The 17,443-nt window shown below is 35.0% G+C and overlaps 1 protein-coding gene across 1 annotated transcript; it reads left to right on the forward strand.

The window, feature by feature from the left end:
• The first annotated feature begins 889 nt into the window (after nt 1-889).
• Nucleotides 890-15,499, forward strand: LOC130445165 (uncharacterized). The gene is made up of 6 exons (XM_056780692.1): nt 890-957; nt 2,656-2,907; nt 5,356-5,530; nt 9,093-9,324; nt 11,693-12,073; nt 14,802-15,499. Exons 1-6 carry the CDS (start codon nt 890-892, stop codon nt 15,497-15,499), a joined length of 1,806 nt encoding a protein of 601 aa, XP_056636670.1.
• The last annotated feature ends 1,944 nt before the right edge of the window (nt 15,500-17,443 follow it).

A 17,443-nucleotide genomic window follows, 5' to 3' on the forward strand; every position in this document is an offset into this window, starting at 1 on the left:
ATCGCGCTAGGTGGAATGATCTTGAACTTCATTTTTGATTACCGAGTGAGTAGAAGATATACTGCGAAATGTATTTGATTCTCAGCGTCTTGCTGGAGGCTGGAATCTGTTCTTAAAGTTCTAATTGACCAAACTTATTCCGAATGCCGATTGCCAACTATTGTGCGCCCTTGATACGGACAGGGATGTTCCAGGCCATCGAATAATTTTTCGACAGAGCGAACAAATCTTGTTGCAGATCCGTAGTAACTCCTCTGTACGCACACATAAATTCATCGAAGGTAGGATCAGGCTCTTGTCGCAAATGATTCACTCCTTCCTTTAGGTCATGGTCTCTTTCGGGTAGCGCTAGTCGATTTTGGTAGACTACTTTCGGTTTTCTATTGGGGATCTTGCTTTTACGATTGATCCTTTTCTTGATTAGGTATGGACCTTCCCATGATTTTTGTAATATTGTCCTCGGGTTGTGGGTCATACATCTTTAAAAACGCCGTCTGTGACTTCCGTGTCGTAACTTTTTTTATTATGTCACTGCCAACATGGAGATTCAAGCGAACCAATTCGTGTATGTCGTCCATTCTCCTCCTCAATTGGATCACGTAATCTTCTCCCCCTAAGTTTTCTCCATGCAGTCAAATTGTAAGTCACAAGGAAGTCTCATTTTACGTCAAAACAGATTTTTTGGAGGTGTTCCACAGTTGGACTCATTAATAACTGATCGATAAGCTATTACAAATAGGAAGATAAAAGCATTCATGAGATAGCTAACGCGATTGCTGAAATTGTTGAAGTCACAAATTTGGATTGTTAATGAAAGTAGACCGTCTTATTTTTTGACTCCTTGACTGAACCACGGTGAATCAGGTTGAAAACTTATCCCGTCAAGACAATGGCCAATAGGACGTGTCTAAATGATCGTGTCACAAATCATGGTTTGGAGATAGCAACCAGATCTAAGTAAGTTCAATATCGAGTCTTTATTGGTGTGCTTTGCAAGAGTTGTCCGTATTATTGTTTCAGGCACTGTCTTGTAGGTATCAAGGAGGAGAAGTGCTCTATATAAATTCACTCAACAGCAAAAAAATCGGACGCTTCTTATTTTTCTTATTAAAAGCTAATTTTCAACAATGTGTATGTTTTTGTGGGTATTCTAGTTATTACAGAGAATGTATGGTCTAAATGCATTGAACTAATCCCTTTAGAATTAGTAAGCAATTAGGTGAAACTCAGATTTGATTTATTTGTCTCAAAGTTGATTTACCTGTCGGATCTATTCTAAACTGTAAGTAGTTTTTCGCATATTTGAACATCTTCAATTTATGAACCGAGTCTTTTTTGTGATTAAAGGACATGTTTTTTTTTTATTTTGGTCCATAATACTTACAGAGCATTGCCCAAACGCTTGGAAGTGCGAAGTCTACCATTCACGATGCACTCCGGCGTTTCCGGGAGACTGGTAACTACGATAGGAGGGCCGGAAGTGGGCGACCAAGGGCAAAAACGGCAATAGACGTTCGATTTATTACACAGTCGGTATAAGATAGACTTGAAGTGGCTCGAAATATACGTGTAAGTGCAGATACAATGCGGCGGAGACTGAGGGAGCACGAAATTATATCAAGGCGACCCGCAACAGGGCCCTTGTTCCTGGAAATGCGTCGAAGAGAAAGGCGATTATTTGCCGATCAGTATTCTCATTGGACTCTGGAATAATGGGGAACCGTTTTATTCACGGATGATCTCGATTTGGTTTATAACACTCAGACGATCGAGACAGAGTGTGGAGACTACCAGGGGAGGGATTTGCTCAATGTACCACTCGTGAATCACGGCATTTTAAAAGGAGATCAGTTATGTTTTGGGGTGGAATTAACTCCCACGCCCGGACTGAACCGATTTTCATAAGTAATGGGGCTCTGACTGCTCGGAGGTACATCGAAGAAGTCCTCCTAGAGGCTGTGATCCCATTTGCTCGATTTATTGGCGAGCAATACTATTTAATGCAGGATAAGGCTCGTCCACATATCTCCAGAATTGTTACAGAACACTTGGCTCAAGTGGGAATCACAGTTTTGGACGGGCCTGCACGATCTCTCGAAATGAATCACATAGAGCATTTGTGGGACAATTAATGGAGGTCTGTTAGAAGTCGCCTTCCCCATCCTAGTCACCTAAATCAGCTCCAATTGTTCTTCGAGAAGAATGGGATGCTATGCAGGTGGAGTACGTCCAAAATTTAATTTATTCGATGCTCGACAGGGTTAGAGCCCTTCGCCGTAGCAGAGAGATTAATACTCGCTATTAGAATTATATAAATTGTTAGAACACCTAATAAAAATGAAGAATAACGTTTTTTATAATAGGTGTTATCATTTTTTCTTGTTTTTTTTTGTAAATAATCAATAAAAATTATTCACTTTTGGCAGATTTTGTTTAAATAACCTATAAATTAATCGATTCTTACCCTAAATTAAAAAGATTAATATATTTATGTAGTCACTTTCCACCTGTTTGTTTGCATGACAATAAGTATTCAAGTTCGAACTGACAGTGAAATAAAAAATGTCCTAAGAAATTTGACAAAGTGATGACATTTAACTGATTTCTTAAGTAGATTTTAGAAAATTTTTAACCCGATTTACGCTTAATTTCAAGGACAGATATGCTTAGAGTCGATGATGACTTATCGGAACGACTCAGTAAAAGAAGACAGAGAACTCTGGAGCATCAGTTAAATGTATTAGAAGAGAAACCCATAGACTCTTTGGATCATATTATAAATATAAGGGTATCCGATGCGAAACTTCGCGATCTGAAAGAGAGAACACCCCTGTCAAGAAAATTTAAAACTATCTTAGGAGTTTGGGAGCCCATGTCATACAATGAATTCGAACATCAAATTAAACGGTAAAGATTCACTTATCTTTGAAAGGTTTCTAATACTCATTAGAAGAAACCTAGAGTGGTATGTAAAAATGTTATTTTTGTGATCAGTTCGAGCCAAATTTGATCACAGGGATATTTTCGTTCTTCCTTACTTGACTGGATGATTTATGATTAGAAGATGAGATGTGTTGTCCTGCATACAGAAATACTGCTTTATATCTGCCTTCCACGACCTGTATCTGTAATAACTACGACAGACATTCAGTTTTCCTGTATTAAAGGTATTTTTAGGGAATAAGTACTCAAGTACAGCAATGTTTCAGTTATTTGTCAACATAGCTACCACTTGATTTAGTATCTTTCTGTCGTTGAACTGTGCCTCTTGTCAATTGAACCAACTTGTGCCAGACGTCGTCAGAACTTCGCTGTTGCCATAACGCTCTCCATAAAACAGGAATTTCTTAAGGTGCATGAAAATGAGATAAACGCTGGGAACAAAATCCAAGCTGTAGAGTGGATGAACAAACAACTCTCAGCTGAATTCCGTCAAAGCAGCAGCTGGACGAGATGCGGACGAGCATCGCCTTGGAGGAGCACACAACCCGCAGTAAGCTTTACAGGCTTCTTAATTTGAGTGGCACATCGCAATTTCCGTAGTGTTCCACGAAATTTTCAAGCTTTCGTTGACACGTCTAATTACGTTTACTTTAAAGGGGAAAACATCAGGAAACTAAATTTCTAGATGTACCTCATGTATCGATAATCGAATTCTTGTTGTTGCGCAGTACTTGTATGTTACTCTGGGGCATTCTCGTTTCGTTCATGTCGGTGTATTGGAGATCGTAGATTGGATCGTACTATAGTGGGATATCACTTAAACGCCCAGTTCCATGAGATTTATTACACCAGCACGTATCTACAGCTGAAAACTATCGTTTTTTAGCCGTTGGCTTGAATTTCAATATGGTTCTCATTGTTTCATTTCATAAAATATCAATATTAACTTTGTTAACCTTGAAGAATATCAACCATTTTTAAATTAACACAAATTTGTCAATATTTCTTCTTTAAGAAGGTCCTCTAGTTTCTCGGCTGTTTTATTACGATTTTTTCAATAATTTTTTACGGGAAAACCGTGGAAATAATCAATATCATTGTTTTTGCATAATATTTATTAACATTTAAATAAGTTTCACAATTTTCTTGAAGTTAAAATAAAATAGTTATACTGGCCGACAGGAAAACGACAAGTAAAAGAGGTACCTGACCTTGTACAAAAATGCGGCTGTTCTGTTTATTTGAAATCAAAAAACCAAACGGTATTCTAATCTTCATATTCAAGACTAAGAGATTGTACTGCACTGAATTCTAAATTAAAAAAGTTGACTTTTTTATAAATTTTTTAAAATTACATTCTATTTTTTATTCAGTTTTTCGCTCGTAGAGAAAAAACGATTGGAGCAATCATGATAATCCTAGTTCAATCGCTGGCTTATAATATATTAAAGATGCTGTATAAATTTGAACATATAGCATTTAGGTATTTTGATTTATCACCATGTGGGGAACTTTTTTTCCTGCTTGTATTTCACACATTTCTCACCAAATATCAGAATATTCATTTACTTTTGTATAGTTTCAAGAACATGAAACCCACTATTATTTTTTCGACTTGTATTCCGGGATAGCTAGGAAACTTTTCCCCATAAGGAATATTATATCACCTTGAAGCTTCAAACACTTTGACTCTCTTAGAACTGAAAACAACGAGACTGCACTGGAGATACAGAAGAGTGAAAGCTGGAAACAAGGCGTATTACAGTGCCCAGAAGATGCTGAAATCCTGCTTAACGGGCGCACAAAAGAGTATCTATCGTGCAGAACTAAGTCCAGTGGTCATGTATGCTTCTGAAATATGGACAATAACTGCTAGAGACGAACTGAGTCTCAACTCAAAGTCGGCGTATCTATAGCACAATTCAAGTCCAAAGAGGATGGCTTATCCCTACTAATGCTGAGACTTACGCTCTGTATGTGGAGCCCAGTCTGGTAGCAGAGATCAGGAGATGGCTTGGACAAATCGAACGGATGCCGGAAGGTCGAGGAGTCAAATTTGCATACCGGAAAAAGCCGGAAAGCCGCAGACTACCAGGACGACCATTCATAAGATCGACATAAAACAGGACCTAAAAGTACTAGGCGTCCGGAACTGGCGGAGAAAAGTACAACATCATTGAGGCTAAGGTCCTTTGAGGACCCTAGTGCCAATTGGTAAGGTAAGGTAATATTCCTCGTGGGGAAAATATGATGTTAGTTTGATTCTCGAACTATTGCCAGATATATTTTAAATGAATATATCTATCTGGCCAATTTTCGGAAAATAAGTTAAAATATTTCAAAAAGTTTTTGTTGTAGTGACAAATACGTCCATTTACATATAGATAATTGAAATTTATTGGTTGTTATCAGATTATATAAATGCTGTTTGAAAAGTATCAGAGATCTACACGAACTCCATATTAGACGTTCAATAGGAATGAATATTCTAGAAGATATTGTAAATAGAGTGGATCCTGATTTTTTAAACATATCTCACGTTATCCATTTGATTTGGTGCATTATGAGTTGTATGCATCATTTTCAGGTAAGTGGGCCAAAAGAGATTGTTACAGCATATGTTGGTGTTATTGGTGAGTGTGGTCCATGAGTTCTTAACCTAACATAAACAAAGGTAACAAACAAAAGAAAACTGTGATTTATTCGCGATATATTCTCCATTTATTCCCACGCCCTTTTAAAGTCAAAATGTTCGCATACCGCCCCAAGTGGGGTAAACCTATGCATTTGGTGGATTGGTAGACATAGGACCAATACCTGAAATTTCGAATTTCCCCAATTTTTTTGGTTAATCTGTTTTTAGTTTCTATTATCATTGTCCACCGTCAGTTTTTTCTAGTTAAAATTTTCCACCTGAGATGTTTTATTAAATAAAGTACCAAGAACTAAACAGAATTAATTTCACAAGCGAATTAACTACAATTTATTGCTAAGTTGTTTAAAGCAACCCTATTTTATATTAAAATATATGCTGATACATGTTTATGAAACATTATTTTTTTCGTTTTAATTTTAAGAATAATCTAGATTTTTCTTCATGTAATTCACGACCGTTTTGATTATCCGAAATTAATCATCTTTATTACGATAAATGTAACTTGTATCATAATTTAAGTTTATGAAGCTTGATTATTTAATGAAAAACAAAAAAAATGGATTTTCATAGAAATCTACCTCTTCAGAAATTAACTACAAGGTTTATAGTTTACTTTCTATTAATAATTAACTGTGGGTTCGTGCCGGCTTAGGAGCTTACATTTTTTTCTTTTTAGCTCTTGTTTTTTTCAAATGTTATTACTATAGATTCCAGTTCCTTTGTTATTTTTCCTTGAAAAATTCGACTATTACGGTAGGCATGACTAGAAGAAAAATGGGGGGCACATCATTTTTCCCATGTTTTGAAACCTCCTGAACACGATTATGATGGTTTTTCGAATGTATGTAGTTTATATATAAATCTATATATGTATCTGTTTAAGCTACAATTCTTATTTTCGTCTCTGGAGCAATGGCTATGGGTCCGATTTGGTTCAAAATTAGCATACATGGTTTTTTTGGCGGTGGATTGATGTTATTAGAGTTGGGTTGAAAACAAATGAATATTTCGAGGGGTCGCAGCGCAAAAAAAGTGGTTTTTGACCTTTGCTCACCTCTCTGCAGGTCAAACGAAAACCGACTGAAAAATGAAATTTCACTTGTAGGTTCAATTAGTTGCGAGATGATTTCCTGTCTAAGGTCGAAACTTTCCATCTCCACCCCTCTCCATTTTATGGTCATTTTTGTTATATTTTCTTATTTTTTGGCCAGAAAAAGTTTCACTGGAGGGTTCGAACTTCGCATGCAAATAGGGGTGATGTTGAAGAATTGTCTTTCTCAAGTTCAAAGTTTTCTTCTTCAGTTCTTCTAGCACAAAACGCCCGAAATCATTTTGATCGTTGTAATTGTTAAACTGGACCGCCTCCTATTTAATGAATAATACGAGTATGATCGTTGCTAGGGTGATTTTTTTTACTTCCCATTTTCGAAATTTCTCGTCATTATGACAATTTTTTCTTTGTTGTCAATTGGACTTGAACAAGAGGGTTCGAGACCACCGGGTCTATTGAAATTATGAATTTTCATTCGAGAGAGAGAGAGAGTTAATTTGTGAAATGAAAAGTTATTGAGGAATAGCAAATTTTCCATGTAAAGAAATAAGATTGAGAATTGATATCATTTCCAAGAAATTCATTTTATTGAAAGATTTGTTTGTGTATTAGTTAAATTCTTCATTCGACGAAAAATTCGACTTTCGTGATGGAGCTCTGTTTCTCACGGCTTTTTTATACTGTATGAAAGTATTATTGTCTTTAATCCTCATGAATAGGCTGCCAGGAAGACAATAAAGATATAAAAATCGTTATCGGGATAGTATTAATAGCAATATGAACAAAAATCGCGAAGTTTTAAATTTTTTCAGAACAAATTATATAAATATCAATAATCTTGCACTCGAAAATATTCTTAAGAGAAAGGAGTTCTGTTTGCGCGAAGAACATATTGTAAATTGAATGGTACCTACTCCTCTTATATGGAAAAGGTGGCTTTTGGCTTTCTGAAAAACCCTGTAACCCTTTTATACGGCTACTCCTATCAAAAAAGTGAACTAAATAAAAGTTGCTAACAACAGAGTGTGGAATCAATTTACGACGTCAAATAATAGGGTATTGATTGAAAAAAATGTCTTCTGGGCCACCCTGAACATCAACTCGGCCAGATGGGACCAGATCAGGGCTAAATGGTTAATTTTTAATCTCTGTGAAGTCACATACGTAGCCTTGGAAAGCAAAGCGAAGTGTGGATTGGACCATTGTTAGTAGAAACTTTAGCTGATTCTCCCACGCCTATATTCGATAATTTTAGGACGCAACTGCCTTAGTAAGCCGAAGTAATATGACGCGTTAACGGTTTTATTTGGTTTCTCAAAGTCAATCAAAAGTATACCCTCACAGTCCCAAAATATTGTAGACTTCACTTTTTTCGTACTTTCCATAACCTTTGCTTTTTTTGGCACGAACTCTCCTTTCCGATGCCACTCCTTAGAATCTCTTTTGAATAGTGGATCATAGTAGAAGACTATAGTTTCGTCACCCGCTACAATTGATCGGATTTTTTTTGCACTGCGTTGAAAACTCGAGGCAACCACCGTTTACTAATTTTTGTTATGTTTACATGCTCATGTAGGAGTCTTCTAACACTTTTTTTGAAAATGTCGGTCTTTAAGGTAATTTCTTTTGTTTTTAGGCGCCGGTCATCATTTTATTGTTTTCTGGAGTAATCACCATCACAGGACCTCTCGCACTCTCTCATCTTCTAATGATTCTAGTTTCCAGCGAAAAAATTTAGAGCAATTTTTGATTGTTGAAAATGATGGACACAAGCCACTATAAACAGCCCCCATTCTGTTTTTGATTTGAGCTGGTGTGAATCCTTCCTATGTCAAAACTTTTATGAGAGTGTGAAACGAAATTTGAACCATTTTTCAAGACTACTTGATTGAGTGATCGTTCGAGCCCCATTATAATAAAATAGATAGAATCAGCAAGTTGAAACTTTGTATAAAGCATGTTGAGACTTGTCACTAACGCCCCAACTGCCATTAATATAGCAGCCCAATAGATCGAGAATGTTTTTTGGTTAGAAATTGATTTAGGATGGCCCTGATATAGGATTTATTGTTTCTTTTGTCCGCGTGTAAGTGAAAATAGCCGTCGAAACAATTTGATTAAGTGAAATGAGTAACGGGTACAACTCATACGGCAATATTTCCTGTCATCGGCAATTGATCTGGTGAATAAGTTTACCAGGTTATAGAGAAATACTAGAAAACACCGACGTTTGGTTAAAGATGATTTGGGTACATGATGATTCATATAATACTGATATGAGAGTTGTGTACATGTGCGGTAGCTTTTGGGAAGCTCGAGGAAAGCCTTAAGACAATTTCATTCTAGATTTTGAATTGAATATGAAAATAACAGAAAATTACAAACATTGTTTCTTTAGCATTAAATTTTCCGATTGGAATTATAAGAAATGTTTGTCTTTAGTTGAGGCTGAGAACATCGGAATCTGGATTAGTATCTTGGGCGAGAAAAAGAAAATCGGAACGTTGCGTAATGGTGTATCAGAAATTGATAAGAGTGATAAATAAGAATATGTATCGGATTGCAGTGAATGCTATAGTTACGTTTTATAGAGAAGGTAAACTTTGGGAAATCGAGTTTGCCTGTACTGCATTGATAATCAAAATTTTGGAAATTCATCGTTATGTCAAAGAAGGTAAAAGCAACATTGAACAGTTTTGTTTAGAATAATTTCTTTTTATTATAAGTAAAATTATCCCTTCAGGGGATATTTTATTACAATAACGAACTGATCAAAATATATCAATGAGTAATTTAATTTTAATTTAATCTACTACTTGCAAACTTAACTAAAGTCTGTCTTTTTAGCAATACCTAGGTTCTAGCAATTATTTACACTAATTTTATCGTGCACACTAACCGAAATACGGTTCGGTTTTTCACTACACTATACACTAAACTAGCTCAAAAGGTTGGGTCTTCTTAAGTCTTCTATTCAAGTTTACATTGTTCAGGAGCTGGATTTGCCTCAATGTTGGTGTGGTGAAGAAGTCGTGGTTTCCTGCGAATTTTTTTATGGTTTTTCTAACAGTTTCTAAGTCCAAGTCCCTGTGTAGATGACTGTTTCTGTAGTACAAAAAGGGATTGCGTAATGTTGTATCAAAAATTGATAAGAGTGATAAATAAGAATACGTATCGGATCGCCATGAATGCTATAGTTATATTTTCTAGAGACATGGCATTTTATAATAGTTTTTCAACTATTACGTTGAAAATTTAATGCAGAAAAGCAAATTTTCTACCAAATTACCTTTATGGAAGAGAAGTTTAGATAGAATTACGTTTGGAAAAATCGATTTTCAACAAAATAAAACTCATAGAAGCCAATTCCGGAAAAAACTAAGCCAAGAGGAGCCCATTTTTGATATCACTCATAAAGTGAAACCCATTTTTGAGCAAATTGAGTGTAGAGAGAAAATTGCTGCTCTGTTTAAATGTCAAACTCAATATTTCTCCAAATTAAATTTAGAAAATTTTGATTATATTCGTCCAAATCAAACGAATAAGAGCCAATTTTTGATTAAAATAATGAAATGAGACATTTTTTTAAAAATTTACTTTATAATGCCAATTTTTCAGAAATTGATCTATAAAAAAGTACTCCTTGAGTAAGTTGTTATATATAGCTGAGAATAGAACATTATGATTTGAACTTAGAATCTTCCATTTTTGATAATATTAGCCAGAAAAGACAATTTTTAAGTAAATTATCTTTGGAAAATTCAATTTTTGTGAATACTGGCCAATTTACATTACAAGAAAATCTAATGTTTTGGTTAAAAAAACAGTTTTTGAGTCAATTATACATGAAATACAGTTTGTGCCTAAATTCCTTTTGAAAATCACAATTTTTGATAAAATTGAATTCTTCAGGCTAATTATTGAAAATTGAGCTCAGAAATGTCAGTTTTTAACTAAATTGAATTTATAAAATTCGATTTTTGATAATATTGGCAAATTTTTCACTTAATTAAAGTTAGAAATTTCGAGTTTGGGATAATATTAGCCATAAAAAGCTCCGTTTTAACTAAATTGAATTTATTGGTCTCAATGTTTGATAGTATTAACCAAGAAAACCAAATTTTTCAATCAATTTATAGTGAAAAATTCAATTTTTTGATCAGATTATATTTAGAATATATAGTTTTGGCTAAATTTTACTTGAAAATATTGAGTTTTGACAAAATTCAAAAGGCCAATTGTTGAAAGAATAATTTCAGAAAAGTTTTTTGTGACTAAATTTGAAACGAAACTTGAATTTTGACGAATTTATTTTAGTATTGACCAAGAAACGCTCATTTTTCACTAAATTGGATTAAGAAAATTCAATTTTTGAAAATATTGGTTTAGAAAAGCTAATTTTTGACCAAAAAGCCATTTTTCATAATATCAAACATAGAAAGATAAATTTATTTATCAACTTATATTCAAAAAAATAGTTGTTGGCTTGTTATTTTGACTAATTTTGAGAAAATCTAATTTAATTGGCGAATTTTTGGAAAATTAATCTCAGAAAAACTCTTCTTTAACCGAAGTAAATTGAGAGAAATCAATTTTAGCAAAATGTACCAAAAAACGTCAATATTCAATCAAATTGAACGAAAAAAACACATCTTGTCATTTTTGAATCAATTTAACATAGAAATTTTCTACTAAATTATACTACAACGATGATTAATTGTAATTCAAGAAAGAGATATTATAATTATAATAAGAATAACCAAATTTTGACCAAACCAAATTCTGGAAATCCAAATAAATTCTAAAAACGACAAGTTTTCACATTGGCATTTAAAATACTTATTTTTCATTTCATAATTGAAACGCCGAGCCGCATAATCTCCCGTAACGAGTTGTCTAATCTTCATGACAACCACGATCACGACTTGCACCTTGTAATAGAAATTAAAATTTTTTGGCGGGTATTAAAATTACGATTTGGCGCATACCGTTAGTAACAAGCAGTTTATTGTGCCGATTTAAAAAATCTTTTGATTTTCCAGACCTTGACGACATAGTTTATACGATCGAGATTGCAACTATCGACAATCCCGACGAAGCCAAGCATTTAACGAAAGTTCTCTGTGAAATTATGAAATATATACAATGTCCCGACATCACAATGTATATTTTAATACACATCATGAATATGTTAGAAAATAGTATTAAACCTAAACCTACAGATACATTTAGTTATGTTTCTCTGAGGAAAGGCATGGAAATATGTGTTCGACACGCTATAAAAATTCTAGAAAGAAGAGAATTGATCAAAGTTATGATAATCGTAATAAACAAATTGAATTCCAACGCTGATAATGAAGAAATTATTATTTGTTTTGGAAATATTGCTGTTTATACCGCTAAGAAATACAATGAACGAGGAGGTAAGTGAAAAGGCTGATATTTGTATCTATTCGTGAGGGTTGGAGCGTAAATCATTAAAACTATTTTCTTTTCCTTGAAAATATCAGTCCTGTTGGATAATGTAACATATACAGACGAAAGATCAAGGTGTTAGTTAATTACATGATGATACTGATACTGAATTATGATAAATGAAGTTGCCATGATAAATGTGCGTCTAAAGACCGTCGAAGTTCCATCACCACATTATGTTAACGAAGTGAAAGACGCCTTTTGTATTTCGTATTGTAAAACGTGGTGTGCTTATTCGTTCTTGCCAATAAGATCAAAGTGACAGTCCCCAGAGGATGATGGCTGATCCAATTCTTACCATACCCCACGTCACCGTAGCTGCTTGTATTATCTTGCAGTTTTATTGCTACATCCACAAGATTTGGACGTTTATCCCGAAGTCGTGACAGTCCTTAGAGGATGATGGCTGATCCAATTCTTCCCATACCTCACGTCACCCTAGCTGCTTGTATTATCTTGCAGGTTTATTGCTACATCCACAAGATTTGGACGTTTATCCCGAAGTCGTGACAGTCCTTAGAGGATGATGGCTGATCCAATTCTTCCCATACCTCACGTCACCGTAGCTGCCTGCATTATCCTGCAGGATTATTGCTATATCTAGAAGATCTGGACGCTTATCACGAAGTCTACTTTTTACCTGTAGCAATAGCAATAGCAAGCTCCTATAATGCTATAAGGTCTCTATTCTGCCATGTAAAAGAACGTGGCAAATGATGACACCCCTGACTTTGTACGCGACGATTACCATCAACTTGGCTGGGGAAGGTGATGACGGAACGTCTGTCTCATTGGTGATTCAGCATATCACCATTCCGCAGACTGACTTTCCCATTAATGGTATTAAATTTTAGTGCATAATCCGTGTGGGTAAATCGTTGATAAGTAATCAATAACCATTATTAACACGTTGAGCCCAGAGCGGTCCATAGGCCCGCAATTTAACCCACACCACAGAGCGGTCCTATGAACCGCATCACGTATTTTATTTTGGGACCTTCTGCACGGCCCAAGGGATCTTATTTAAATGTGTTTACAGTTTGGTGGGACCGTTCTGCGTCCTTGAAGCAGAATCTTGCGCTTGGTCTATTTGATTTTTTTTTGTGACATTCAACTCCATTGTAAAACAAAAAGCATTACTTTTCAAATTTTTTTGTTAACTTCAACATAATTCAAGTAATATGTGATTAAAATCTTTGGTCTCTGCCATCTTTACATTACCTTTACCTATTTTTGCTAAATTTTGTTATAGTCGACAACGGCTTCAGGTTTAATCACCATTCATGATCGTCTGTCAAAAAAATTTGGGGAAAGTTCATCAATTTTGGTGGGGACACAACGTGTTAACCATCTAGAGTTTAGGGGTTTTCCAATAAGGAAATAAAATTTCCTTATTGGATTTATTTATTTCCAATAAAATAAAAACCATTTGAGATATTTCAAAAACTCAATTATTGGGTTGAAGTACATTCAAAACATTTCAATTCTTGAGTGAGCCTGATCTTGTATGAGTGTAAAGTAAGATCCTTACGCAAAATTCGCCATAAAGTGGTCTTGGCGAACGCCGTGGAATTGATTGATTTGGATCATATGCTACGGACGTTTCAGCGGCAGCGATATTTTCTAAACTTCGACCAACCCGTAGTGTCACTGGCACGGCAACATAACATAACGAATATGTAGACTCAAAATTTTTCGCTAAACATGTTACTGCCTGCTTACGAGGTCGAGAATTGCGAACGAAAATCGAAGTTAACTCTCTTAAAGTAGCGGCCACCGATTCCGAATTTCTGTAGTAAATTTGCAGACGTTGTTCGTTCCACTACTTCACCATGATGAAAAGGTTATTATTAACGCCCAAAAAAGTGATAGGAATCAAAAATAGATCTTTTTTTAAATTATCGACGTTCGGAACTATGATCTAAATTTCGTTCAGGGCGAGGATCCACAATCATCTGATGGGTAATATACCTGAACCCAGGTTATAGTTTCCGAAAATTTCTTTAAAACCAAAGCAACCAAGTTCATTACTTTAATATGAAGAAAAATGCTGCCGAAAGTAATCGTATTTTGGTGAAAGTTTATGGTGAATATGCTCTAGTTGAGTGAACGTGCCAAAAGTGTTTTGCACGATTTAAAAGTGGTGATTTTGGCTTGGGCAGCAACTACGCCATCGTACCGTAGTCGGGCTTAGTATCGTGTGTCTTTGGATTAAGGAAATTTAAAGACATTATTAGAGGGCGAACCTCTAGGAGCAGAACAGCTCGGTTCGAGACGATTTAGGGATGGAGTTGAGATATTTTCGTTGATGTAGAGTGGACGATTTGTTTCTTCGAATTGGCAATGTTCTCTTTGGGTGTATGTGAGAAAGGGTGTAATAAAAAGGTAGAGAAAAGTAGGTATGTGGGTTTTTATGAAAGTGTAGGAAGGATATTAATAAAGGCGATTCAAAAATTCTATTGTTCAATTGTTGGTTGGTTGAGTGACGGAAGAATATTGTTCTATTGAGGTAATTGTTTAGGGAAACGGTTGAAGGATGAAAAAAATCGTGTATAATGTATTTTTAAGAGTATTGGTGGAAGTGCACCAGGCGTGGTCGCTACAGGCATAAACTAAGATTTATTTAGGATGAATTTCCAGTGCTACAAGATTCTATTTAAGATCTTTCAATTTTAGGTAGGCAATCTTTCGTGGACGGTCCATTACCGATGGTTCTAACTTTATTTAGATCAAAAGTAACAAAAATGACATTAATTGGATTGAAAATCTGGCAAAGTATAGTTGACCGAGGAAAGAACGCGCACCATTTCGTAACACCGAAAATTTTTTTCCGCAATTGCGAATACAACATCGTATTGAAACAATGTCATCCAAAAGATAAAGCTCTATTTAAAAAAGTTCGACATCTCTTATACGCAATATTAATTCACAGTTTTTTAGTGAGCGATAACAAAGCTAAACTAGAAACTGTCTATCAAACGATAGCACTCACATTAATAGAGATTCCATGCGGATATTCAGTATCCTGCATCGTTACTATAGCTATGAGTATACAAGAATTCGCTTTCAGTATCATGTCGAGAGATTTGGTGAGAGCTCATCATCTTCACGCGACAGTTTTGTCAATACTCACCCTTATTTGCCATATTCACCACGCAACAGTTTTCTATAAATACGTGAATATGATTATCGAAAGAAGGGCCGAATGGGCGCCACATTTGAATCCGCCGTTGAAAATGCAATACGAATATGCGCAACATCATATTCTTTGGAATAAGCCCGAACTGTTTTTCGAAGATTGGGAAGCGAGATACGGTTTGTGGAAATGCTTCAGAGATCGGATGAAGAAAGGTCGTTTAAAGAAAAAAAAATAGAGTTTAACTAAGTAATCTCTGTGTTTATATTGTAGTCTTTTTATAATTTACAGGATAGTTGTTTGGAAGGAATCAAACTTTTTGTAGAGGAATTGTGATTTTTCACAGGTTTAGAACAAATATTTTTCCAACAGCCATATAAATATCAATTTCGGCTAGCATCTACAGAGGGCATCCTATAAGTAATGTCGGTTTTCATTTGTGTAGGTTCAAACATGTGGAATCTTGTCTTCGATTCTATGGAGAGTACATTTGCTTCACTGTTTCTAATTATTCTTTTTTTGTTTATTGACGACGGAGTACGTCAAATTGAAGGGCAAGACACAGTTACTGAGCGAACATCACAGCGTTGGTTTGATCGATTTAATAGTGGACATTTAACGCTTGAGTATCATTCGCGCTCAGGTTAGACAAAGGATAAAGTCAGAACCTGCCACAAAAAGACGTCGAGTCGGGCGGAAAGACTGAGTGTCTGGTTTAGGGTACTTCGAAATTACTTCAGATGATCAAGCTTTCAATACCGGGGTATATAGTCTACAGTTGATGCTAATGTATGAGATTTTATTGGAGAAATATCTAGGTTTCGCGGGATAAGATCGAAGAACTTGGTGGTATTGAGCTACCACCACAACTCAGATACAGTGCGGATCATGCACCGTCAGATTACTGATCAGATCCATAGAGAAATTCTTGCGTGGGAAAAATTTAGATCCAAAAGAGATATTGAAAATATATACCCACAATTTTTTCCATCTTAACCCAAAAAATGGTTTTATACTTCTTATTTTTAGGTTTTCTTTTTGTGTGATTATTTAATAAACAAATTGAACATTGGAAATTGATATTATTTATGACAAACCCTAAAAATTTAGTTGAGCTTGAGCAAGCGGCATTTGAGGAAAGTGAAAGCATGCCCAGGAGAATGTTAGCTACAATTACATCCAGAGGCGGAAATACACGCTACTAGCGTTTTGAAAAAAGGACATTATTGTTTAGAATACAAGCCTTATTTTTAAGAAAATTTGGTTTTATTGCAATGTTTTTATTTTTTTACTCATTAAAAATCACTCAAAATTACTACACATTGCTTATTATTGCGTCAAAATAATTGAGAAGAAGTTAAAGAATAGCAATATTAATTTAAATTTATTAAACAAAAAAATATTTTCAGAAACCGGGGCGGTTCGTAATTTTTGACCACGAGTGTATATACAAATAATAACAACAATACAATATACACAAAAATGTATAGAAAACGTAAAAGTCGCGCACGTTGAATCTCTAGGAGCAGCGTAGCTCTGCTGAGATCTAGAGCTCTTACATCTGGCTCGCTCCGATGTCCCGAGAAAAAACAAACTTCAATGTAGGAGGTAGATGGATGTAGTTATGTTGGTTTTTCCTGAAATGTTTACCAGGTATATCGTAGAGAATTCAGTTAATAGCATGCTATTAGAACATTAAGAAAGTTAAATGAGAGATAAATGGGAATTCCCGAAAGAAAACAACTCCCAGGGTCGGAATAGTATTGTTTAATTAAGGAATATGTATTTACGAATACGAGGGCAAGTGGCGCGGTTGCCACAATACCGTTAATCGGGATATTTGTTGTTCCACAATAGCATTCTTAGTTTTCTATCCGTTCTTCCTCTTTATTTTAACCTTATTGGTATTCTTTCACTATATTTTCTTTGTACTCGTTCAGTCTGTTTCTCAGAACTACAAACAAGAAGAAAGAAATACAAATCATACAGGTTAAAATTTTTGAAACGTTAATAGTATCTTTTTCTGTTCCTACGAGCTAAGGGACTGGTATGAAGTTGGCCACACACATTTTTAATTGAATTATCGTTGTAAACCCGCTTCGTTCTCTGTTGAGAAAAGAGCTTTTTTTCATTTTTTGAATTAATTATCATTATTTCATTATTGATCATTTGAATTATACAT

The sequence above is a fragment of the Diorhabda sublineata genome, chromosome 6, assembly GCF_026230105.1.
Source record: "Diorhabda sublineata isolate icDioSubl1.1 chromosome 6, icDioSubl1.1, whole genome shotgun sequence".
NCBI lineage: Eukaryota > Metazoa > Arthropoda > Insecta > Coleoptera > Chrysomelidae > Diorhabda > Diorhabda sublineata.

Excerpts from the sequence above, each read along its gene's own strand:
- LOC130445165 (XM_056780692.1), top strand. The coding sequence starts at position 890 with ATGGCCAATAGGACGTGTCTAAATGATCGTGTCACAAATCATGGTTTG. Across the intron at positions 2,908-5,355 it reads TTCGAACATCAAATTAAACG|ATTATATAAATGCTGTTTGA; the intron begins GTAAAGATTCAC and ends GGTTGTTATCAG. Across the intron at positions 9,325-11,692 it reads TCATCGTTATGTCAAAGAAG|ACCTTGACGACATAGTTTAT; the intron begins GTAAAAGCAACA and ends TTGATTTTCCAG.